This window comes from Asterias rubens, chromosome 11, assembly GCF_902459465.1.
Source record: "Asterias rubens chromosome 11, eAstRub1.3, whole genome shotgun sequence".
Classification (NCBI taxonomy): Eukaryota; Metazoa; Echinodermata; class Asteroidea; order Forcipulatida; family Asteriidae; genus Asterias; species Asterias rubens.
In genome coordinates this window covers 9,728,719-9,738,413 of record NC_047072.1, presented here as the reverse complement: position 1 = coordinate 9,738,413, position 9,695 = coordinate 9,728,719, and the positions used below count along the sequence as shown (strand labels likewise).

Genomic DNA, 9,695 nt, shown 5'->3' with positions numbered 1-9,695 from the left:
TTTCAAGAAAAAGTGAGGTTCGTTTTGTTGACACGGTTGAGATGGAAGTCACTGCTGAAGAGGTCTATGCTGTTGATCCTAAGACGATCTTCCAGGCGATCTTCGTTTTCTTCTGGGTGGTGTACCTATGGGAATCGTACTTATCGTTCAGACAGGTGAGTGAAAACCATATGGATGAAAAACGTGCAATATGGCACCACTTTCCCTCCGTTTTTTATGAATGATGATGAAGCAAGATTGTGTAAAAAGTTAACTGATTGGTGGCGCCCTTTCCCACTGTCAGACGGTTGTCAAATGGTTGAAAGATTGTTTCTTTCCCTTTATCAAAAGGAAAATCTCTTCCAATGAAACTATTTTAAATAAGGAAGAGTATCAATAGATTCAAATTGGATGCGTATGCCGTAGAACTTCAGGATGATCAGACCCCTCCTTGATTCCAGCTCCACCTCCGGCTCCCCTCTCCTCTGTCCTCTTGCCCTTTGACCTCCTCCCCAGCCCAGAACAGCAATGTGGTCTCCCCAACCTCCATTTCCTCCCTGATGCCTATCCCTAACATGCCCAATGCCCCAACCTATCTCACTCGAGAGTAGTTTTACGTCACACCTACTGAACTACACAATGTAGCTGCATAGCCAGACTCCGAGAGTTTGCAAATTAGTTAGTTGGATTATTATAATGTAATACTAATTACGTATGATTTTATAAGTTTATTACTTTAATTATTATATAAAAGTAGTTTAAGATTGTTCCCATGCTTGCACAAGTTGCAGTTCATCATCATCATCTTCATTCGCTGGTCTTTAAAAACACTGTCTGGTTGGTGATACAATCGTCAAACTGTAATTTGTACAAAAGGACTACGTGTACATGTAGCTCATCCAGTCAATCCAAAAACATTATTTCAGAAATCAGTTGTCATTTTAGCAAATTATTTTGCCATCTTTGATTGAAAGCAAAGGCCCAAATGTTGGAATAGCAAACAGTTAAATCAAAGTCAAGACTGGATTCAAATTCAAAAGTGTTTTCTCTTTTCAATCCCATTTCCAGAGGCAAGTGTATCGAAACACCAAGCAGGTTCCAGCCCCGTTGCGTGACACCCTCGACCATGAGACATTTGAGAAGGCTCGTGTCTACCAGCTTGACAAGAGCTCCTTTGGCTTCTGGCATGGAGTCTTTTCACAATTGGAATCTTCTGTGAGTTATCCATGAGTTTTCTATAATTTTAAAGTTCTTTAAAGAAATAGAATAGAAGACAAGGCCTCGCCAGCGGTGTACAACAAAGTTGTTTCAGCTGCAGAAGCAGTAAAACATATGAGCGACTGCATGCTCTATATTCTTACACCCCCGTATTTCGAAAGTCTTTTGTTCCGAAGACCCAGGCCTGTTATTACATGGAGGCCCTGCAGCCGATTTCACGAAACGCTAGGATCAATCCTATGTCGAGTTAGGACGAGTAACCCTTCCTAACTTAGGATTGGATTCAATGCGTAATAACGTCTATGGATACGGAACTGAACTCATCCTAAGTCCTAAGATTAACCTAAGTTAGGAAGAGTTTGGTGAAATCGACGGCTGGTCTCTTTTGCCTTGGCCTTGGTCTTTGCCTTGGTGCGTGCGCCTTCAACAGGTTCACATAAACTTCAAGATATTCAAATGGAAGTACCCTTTGCTAAAAATGCAAATTTCAAAGATGAACTTCCAGACCTGAAAACCCTATGTTATGGTTTATTCGCTAGGATTAGGATTAGGAAAATAGGCGTGTTGGACCATTTGGATGTCAGAGCATAGAAATTTGTAATCTATTTGATTGAGTGTGTATCTCTAAACTTGTTTCATATTCTTATGCAGGCCATTCTGCTTTTTGGGGGTATTCCATACATGTGGGGAGTAGCTGGAAATGTTCTTGGATACTTCAGCTATGGCCCAGAATATCAAGTAAGTTCTGCATAGGGAAATGGTTTAAAGGCGCAAAGTATACATCTTATGTAGGTCTGTGGTTTTGGAACCGTTCAGTTGTTTTAATCCTATACAAAAGTTTATTATATAAACAAGAAAACTAGCCTGTGAAAATTTTATGTCAAACGGTGGTCACGTTAATGAAATATCAACGTAAAATCCGAAGGGAATAAGTCCAGCCAGGAAAAATAATCCCCAATAAGAATACCTTATCTGAGAAACGTTACTGCAGTAATGCTTCTCAGATTCAAAGTTCAAGGGATAAAAATCTTTTTTATACATGTAATTACATACTTTGAAGTGAAATGTTTCTCAAAATGCTTTATAACAAAACTATCGAACGCTGGTGTAGGCTTCTAATCAAAAGTTTCCTATACGCCAACATTTTATAGAGTGATATAATACCAAACATCTTCCCCTTAAAACTGTCCATGACATCAAAATGTCAGAATTGTTCTCAACAAAGTAACCACTGTTGTAATGTGTTGTGGTTGGCATTTCTAATTTGTGAATTAACTATGATTTTCTTTTGTTTAGATCGTCCAGTCTTTAGCGTTCTTGCTGCTTACCTCTGTGTATGGTACTTTTGTCGGTCTCCCATGGACGTTGTACAGCACCTTTGTCCTGGAGGAGAAACATGGTTTCAACAAACAGGTGAAGTCTAGGAGCAAGACATTACTAGAAACATTACCACGCTCACCCCTGCATACAAGTGTGTATACGCCTGCAACCATGGACCCCCTTTTGTCCCTCTTTTGTTTATAAATACTTTTGGCAACAGCTCCCATTGGTTTTGTACGCGTTTTCCAACTGTAGACCTTTCCCGAACCGTGGACCCTATCGTCCTCTTTTGTTAAAGGTACCCAGTTTGAATGTGTGTACCTACTCATGCCCAACTGCTGTTATACAACTCGCTAATAGCTGGAGCCGCTCTTGTAAGTGCGCACAGGCAAAGTTTGTCTGCTTACCCGTGAAATACGCTTGACAGACCATTTGCTAATGTACATGTTACGGTAAACAAAGCCATGAAATCGGACCCTGGTTAAAGGGATATTCAATTTGTTTTTCTACCTGCAGACAGTAGGATTCTTTGTCAAGGACCAGATTAAGATGTTCCTGGTATCCCAAGCCCTGATGGCCCCAATCACAGCTGGCCTTCTCTACATCATCCAGATGGGTGGACAGTATTTCTTCATCTATGCCTGGGCTTTCGCTTTTGCTGTGTCCTTGGTAAGCAAGAACTGACTCTGCGATAGTTCACTTAATTACGATCCTATAAGCTAAAGTAGTAGTCCAGTCTATTTCTATACCATCCGCACTGGTAATATTAAAAAGCAGGACAGTTCTTTTCAGAACTGAGAAGTCTCCCGAACCTCTGATTATCTATTTAGCGGCAGTAGAATAAAGCAAGACAGTTCCCTAAGAACAAGTCTACCTGACAAGTAGATACACACATGGTGTTACCGCAAACCAAATATACAAGACAAGGCAGGACGCAAACTTTTTTAAATAGAGAGGACATTGTATAAATAATATTCATAACCAGAACTTATGGCACCCACAAGAATTGCCATAGTGCCCTGCGTTTTTCCTGTGGTGCCCTCTGCAAGGTTCCAATACAAATTCACATTTTCCATATAGAAGTGACCCTTACCAGAGGAAAATGAATGTGGCCATTCAGGTCCCAGTCATGACAATTGTGCCATTGAACAATACACTTACAAGCGTAGTTGCTTCGTCCATTGGATGGGACATAGGGTCGTAGTTCCCGTGTGTTGTGTGACAAGCATAAAAGAACCCAGTGACAATTATTTTCATCCCCCAACAAGATGTAGAACTCAAGGCCCAGTTTCTTAGAGAAAAGCGCTTAGAGAATTAAGTGTTAGTTATTAGGCGCTATATAAATCGAAAGTTATTATTAAAGTTATTATTGTTTTATCTTTCAGATAATGATCACAATATATGCGGACTACATCGCTCCCCTGTTTGATAAGTTCACCCCCCTTCCCGAGGGAGAGCTGAGGACCAAGATAGAGGAGCTGGCACAGAGTATATCGTTTCCGCTCTACAAGCTCTATGTTGTAGAAGGTTATATCAACTTTTTGTTTTACCCTTACTCTTTGCATTTCTGGCGTAGATAACTTACCACTAGACCACCGAGGTAACCCAGTTGCTAGAGGCAATTTGAATCAAATGTTTTAGCAGCAGGTATCGCAACAATTAAATAGTAGAAGGCTAGCATCAAATTCTCTAAATGTCCATTTTAAATTCTGAAAATCCGTCAAAATGTCTGATTTCTGAGACTATACCCTCTTGCTTATTACCTGTTTTAGGTTCCAAGAGGTCGTCACATAGCAATGCCTACTTCTATGGCTTCTTCAAGAGTAAGCGCATCGTACTGTTTGACACTCTACTGGAGGACTACACCCCTGTGAACAAGGAGGAGGTAGGTTGAATGTTAATTTACAAAGTTTGTTTAGATTATCTTCCCATTAAGGGAACTCGGCAAAGCTCCCATATTAGGGAATAAAGAAACCTACATGTAACTGGCAACAGCCAAGCTCTCTCATACGAACATTGGTTTAACATCTATGATTATGAATTGCACAAATAAAGAAATTGTGCTTCAGTAAACTGTTTGACAACACTCAAGGTAGTCGTTGTTAAATCAGCGGTTAGCTTGGTAGGACTCGAACCCACAACCTTGCGATTGCAAAACCTTCAGTCTAACCACTGGACCACAGTGACCGAGTAATCCTTCTCATTTCCATAACTCATGAATATTCAACAGGACAAAGCTAAAGAGGCAGAGGCCAGCCTGACTTCTGAGGAACCAGACCAACCCAAGGAGAGTCAGAAGCCAGAGGAGGAGGTAAAGAAGCCGGATGAGGCTGGCGAGCCAGCCAAGGATGAGAAGAAGAAGAAGACGGGTTGTAACAACAAGGAAGTCTTGGCTGTCTTGGCGCATGAACTCGGCCACTGGAAGCTGAGTCATAATCTCAAGAACCTTGTCATAAGTCAGGTAAGATTATCTTGTCATTATCTTGTTCGCCCCGGTGTTCCTGGTCTGATCGGATTGGTAGCATATTGTGCCACTGCACCTTGTTAACCATTACATGATACTATAAAGGAATACGTCTCACACTTCAAAAATTGAGCTCTACATACCTCGCTGGGCAAAATACTGAGCACTTTGATAAGCCCCTACATGTAGGTGTGTGATAAAGCACTATAGCGATATATAGATATCTCGCTGGACAAAATACTGAGCACTTTGATAAGCCCCTAGGCGTGTGATAAAGCGCTCAAGCGATTTATAGATTGAAACCTAGTACAGTATTTTTATTTTTCTGTTTTCAGGTGAATCTGTTCCTGTGCTTGTTTCTCTTTGGTCTGCTGATTGAGAAGAAAGAACTATTTGAGGCGTTTGGATTTTACGCCAGCCAGCCCACCCTCATTGGTCTTGTCATCATCTTTCAGTTTGTGTTCTCACCGTACAACGAGGTAAAATTTCAATCAGATTATAAGATTACCAAAAAAATATTGTGAGAAAAGAGTTCAGCAGGAATCGCCTTTAAAAACAGGCATATTCTGCCTAATAAACACAAACAAAATAATGATAAGTAGGAATTATTTTTGTTTCATTATTTTTAAGTTTACCAAAAAACATCAAGAGAAAACCATTCAGAATGCTCCAGATTGCACAGTAGAGTTTTTCAAGGTTTTCATCCCACAACTGAAACTTAAAACTTCCTTCCTTGTCTTATCTCCCCCTGGGTTATTCTTGCCTAGTGCAGTGATTAGGTTCACTTCTCTGAGAGTCCTTGGCACCACAACCAGAATAAAGCAATAAAACAATCCTATATGATTTTAAAGCAACGCATTGTTAAACCCTTTGCTATTAACAAAGTTTCCAATCATTCTTTTCTTTTTCTCAGGTGCTATCATTCTGCATGACCGTTCTGTGTAGACGTTTCGAGTTCCAGGCCGATGCGTTTGCCAAATCGCTGCGCCGCGCCACGGAACTTCGCTCTGCGCTTATCAAGCTCCACAAGGACAACCTCGGCTTCCCGGAAGCCGATTGGTTGTACTCCACCTGGCACTACTCTCACCCTCCGCTATTGGAAAGACTGGGAGCTCTGGAAAAGACAGAATGAGAACAACATTCGGGATAACGTCAAATACCCTCTCCCCTAACTACCTGGCTAAGTCGAACCACGAACCATTCTGCCATTAGGCCAGATTTCCTGAAGGGTTAGGATTAACCTTATGTTTAGTCAACTAACGGAGCAGTATTTTGTTTAAAGCTAGAGGTGTACATTTGGAAATTCTGTCACAAGTTACTGACCATAAAATCTTAATATTAGTAAAAACCACTGGAGAGCTGTTGAAGTTATGAAACATCGTTAGTGGTTGTTTCCATGCGATCATTTCAACGCTATCATCTTAAAAATGTGAGCATCAGTTTCATTAAAAGACAAATGACAATTCTGCTATAATAAAACAAAAATGAATAGATTTTTAGCTGTTGTAAACTGCTTACCGAGCAAAATAAGCTGTGGTATAAATATTTAAATAGTTAAGTGCCTGTTGTTTCGTCCCTAGCAGAGTCTATCTCAGCTATGAAATGATTTCATTATAACGACTCGCTGATTATAAAGTTTGACAACCATTCAATGAAATATTTCCATCAGAAACACTGTCAAAGTTAAGAAGTTGAGGCCTAAGTTTCTTATTTCAATAGCCGACCGTGGTCAAAATAAGCTTGATATAAATGGCCACAAAATCTGTAACATAAACCATGTTTTGTTCTTTCACTAAAAAATGTCCTATGTTGGTTATGAAATGGTTGTTGTATGAGTTTCACAGTTTTTCAAAATTCCTTGTGTTGGTGCGAAATGGTCATAGCAATATTGTTTTTGTAAAACCTGCATTTTAGAAAGGCCATATTTCTCTTAAAATAACCTGGATGTACGCACCAAGTCAAAAGATGCCGAGATAAGGCATTATAACACGCATCAGTTTCTACACGAGATATAAATTGGTTGCAGAATTGAGTTGTACGACCTTGCTGCGCTGACACATTTTAACATTTTAACATTCCTGTTCTCATTTTGTATCGTAAGGTTTCAATAAACGCAATGAAGCTAAACAATGTACACACCTTGTGCATTTTTAAGTATGTATTTTTTAACACGGACACGTTTGCTGTCGGTAAGCAGTGGTAAAGGCAACTAAAGTTAAATTTAGTATCTGTTAAACCGGACATATACCTTTTGTTGAGATACAAAACCTGCGGCAGCCCAAACAGCCCAATCCTGGGCAGCCCAAACAGCCCAATCCTGGGCAGCCCAAACAGCCCAATCCTGAGCAGACCCCAGCAGCCCAATCCTGAGCAGACCCCAGCAGCCCAATCCTGGGCAGCCCAAACAGCCCAATCCTGGGCAGACCCCAGCAGCCCAATCCTGGGCAGCCCAAACAGCCCAATCCTGGGCAGCCCAAACAGCCCAATCCTGGGCAGACCCCAGCAGCCCAATCCTGGGCTGCCCAAACAGCCCAATCCTGGGCAGCCCAAACAGCCCAATCCTGGGCAGACCCCAGCAGCCCAATCCTGGGCAGCCCAAACAGCACAATCCTGGGCAGCCCAATCCTGGGCAGCCCACAGCCCAAACAGCCCAATCCTGGGCAGCCCAAACAGCCCAATCCTGGGCAGCCCAATCCAGAGCAGACCCCAGCAGCCCAATCCTGGGCAGACCCAACTGCCTAATCCTGGGCAGCTCCAGCAGCCCAATCTAAGGCGGCCCCAGCAGCCTTGTCCAGGGCAGCCCCCAGCTGCCCATTCCTGGGCAGCCCTCAACAGCCCAATCTTAGGCGGCCCCAGCCCAATCCTGGTCAGCCAAAACCTCCCAATCCTGGGCAGCCCAATCTTTGGCAGCCCCAAAAGCCTTGTCCAGGGCAGCCCCCAACAGCCCAATCCTGGGCCGTCCAAACAACTTGATCCTGAACGGCCCAAACAACTTTATCCTGAACGGCCCAAACAACTCGATCCTGAGCAATCCTGTGGGCAGGCCGAAAACAGCTTGATCCTAGGCAGCCAGCCCAAACAGCCAAATGTGTTTAAAGGTCGATTGCGAGTGAGGTCACCTGCGGCACTGCAGACCTCCACCCTGGTATAAGGGTTCACATGTTTTGTTTTTTTAGTTCTTAGTAATATCTACTCTTAAAAGGGGGAATCGGGTTGAAAAGAAAAACACTGAACAAGAAGATTATAGTTTTCTAGCAATATTTTGTTTTTATTCCTGCACGAAACAACTAGTGCAACAAAGTGTAAATTCTTCCTTTTCTTCCAAAGACAAACTATCGAATAGAAAGTGCCCAGGTCAAAGTATGTGAATTTTGCCTTCCATTCGTTTTAAAGTAATACAACAAAATTGTTCCGATCTAAAATAACACTCATAATATGATCAAAAATGCAATTATATCATTGGTCGATTCTATCAAGCATTTTGTGTCCACAGAAAATGTTAACTCTTAAAGGTAAATAATCCCAAATAATCCTAAAATTTCAAATTAGTTTAAAGAAAAAAAGATGAAACATTTAGCTATCTAGCATAAATTTTGGCTATTATCTTTCTTGCACTTGCATCTATAGCAGAGGAATAAGACACAATGTCAACAGCACGCAGGCTAAAGCTTTACTAAGGCCTTGCTTCCCAAACTGGGGCCCAATTTCATAGAGCTGCTTAAGCACACACTCTTGCTAACAAATGTTGTGCTTAGCAAAAACTAGCAGGATCCCAATCAGATATGGTGAATATGACACAGTATTTTGGCTGGTAACCTTATTCCGGTAAGCATAATTTGGTTGTGCTTAAGCAACTCTATGAATTACAAAGTGCTGCTAAAGCACACAAATACATGTATAAGCTAAGCGAAACAGAATTATGCTTACCAGAGTAAGGTAACCAGCCAATTAAAATACCATGTCACTTGTAGAATTTGCGACCGGTATCCTACTAATTTCTGAGCAAGATTTTCTTGTAAGCATCTCTAGGAAATTGGGCCCTGGGCTTGGGCTTTCAGCTCCGGCTTGGGCTTTCAGCTCCGGCTTGGGCTTTCAGCTCCGGCTTGGGCTTTCAGCTCCGGCTTGGGCTTTCAGCTCCGGCTTGGGCTTTCAGCTCCGGCTTGGGTTTTCAGCTCCGGCTTGGGCTTTCAGCTCCGGCTTGGGCTTTCAGCTCCGGCTTGGGCTTTCAGCTCCGGCTTGGGCTTTCAGCTCTGGCTTGGGCTTTCAGCTCTGGCTTGGGCTTTCAGCTCTGGCTTGGGCTTTCAGCTCTGGCTTGGGCTTTCAGCTCCGGCTTGGGCTTTCAGCTCCGGCTTGGGCTTTCAGCTCCGGCTTGGGTTTTCAGCTCCGGCTTGGGCTTTCAGCTCCGGCTTGGGCTCTGCATTGATTTGTAAAATTTGTCATTCATCCAATGAAGCCCGGAGCCGGAGGCCTTATTAACTAAGAAGCGGTTTGAAAAAATAATGTCCCGAGGTATACAATATTTAAAACCCTACTCATCTAATAAGCACCACTACTCCCTATAGGAACCATACAACCTCCAGAAGAGTTGATTCACTTAAGCCACCCTAACTGCCTGCAGTGGGTGAATGTTTCAACAATTCACCATTCAAAACCTTTGGATGGTTGAGAAGAGCGAGTGGTTGAGCATGCAAAATCCAAACTTCACAAAGCAACC

The 9,695-nt window shown here is 42.4% G+C and overlaps 2 protein-coding genes across 2 annotated transcripts; both read left to right on the top strand.

The window, feature by feature from the left end:
* The first annotated feature begins 4 nt into the window (after nt 1-4).
* Nucleotides 5-7,115, top strand: LOC117296852 (CAAX prenyl protease 1 homolog). Its single transcript, XM_033779934.1, has 10 exons — nt 5-155; nt 1,048-1,194; nt 1,849-1,935; nt 2,494-2,610; nt 3,034-3,186; nt 3,903-4,044; nt 4,290-4,402; nt 4,748-4,978; nt 5,317-5,460; nt 5,895-7,115. The coding sequence occupies exons 1-10, from the start codon at nt 42-44 to the stop codon at nt 6,111-6,113; spliced, it is 1,467 nt and encodes a 488-aa protein (XP_033635825.1). The 5' UTR covers nt 5-41; the 3' UTR covers nt 6,114-7,115.
* Nucleotides 7,098-7,920, top strand: LOC117296685 (circumsporozoite protein-like). The gene is made up of 2 exons (XM_033779716.1): nt 7,098-7,170; nt 7,356-7,920. Exons 1-2 carry the CDS (start codon nt 7,098-7,100, stop codon nt 7,721-7,723), a joined length of 441 nt encoding a protein of 146 aa, XP_033635607.1. The 3' UTR covers nt 7,724-7,920.
* The last annotated feature ends 1,775 nt before the right edge of the window (nt 7,921-9,695 follow it).

Coding starts and splice junctions, on each gene's coding strand:
- LOC117296852 (XM_033779934.1), top strand. CDS start 42: ATGGAAGTCACTGCTGAAGAGGTCTATGCTGTTGATCCTAAGACGATC. Junction 1,195..1,848: donor TTTCACAATTGGAATCTTCT/GTGAGTTATCCA, acceptor ATTCTTATGCAG/GCCATTCTGCTTTTTGGGGG. Junction 4,045..4,289: donor CAAGCTCTATGTTGTAGAAG/GTTATATCAACT, acceptor TACCTGTTTTAG/GTTCCAAGAGGTCGTCACAT.
- LOC117296685 (XM_033779716.1), top strand. CDS start 7,098: ATGAAGCTAAACAATGTACACACCTTGTGCATTTTTAAGTATGTATTT. Junction 7,171..7,355: donor CACGGACACGTTTGCTGTCG/GTAAGCAGTGGT, acceptor AATCCTGAGCAG/ACCCCAGCAGCCCAATCCTG.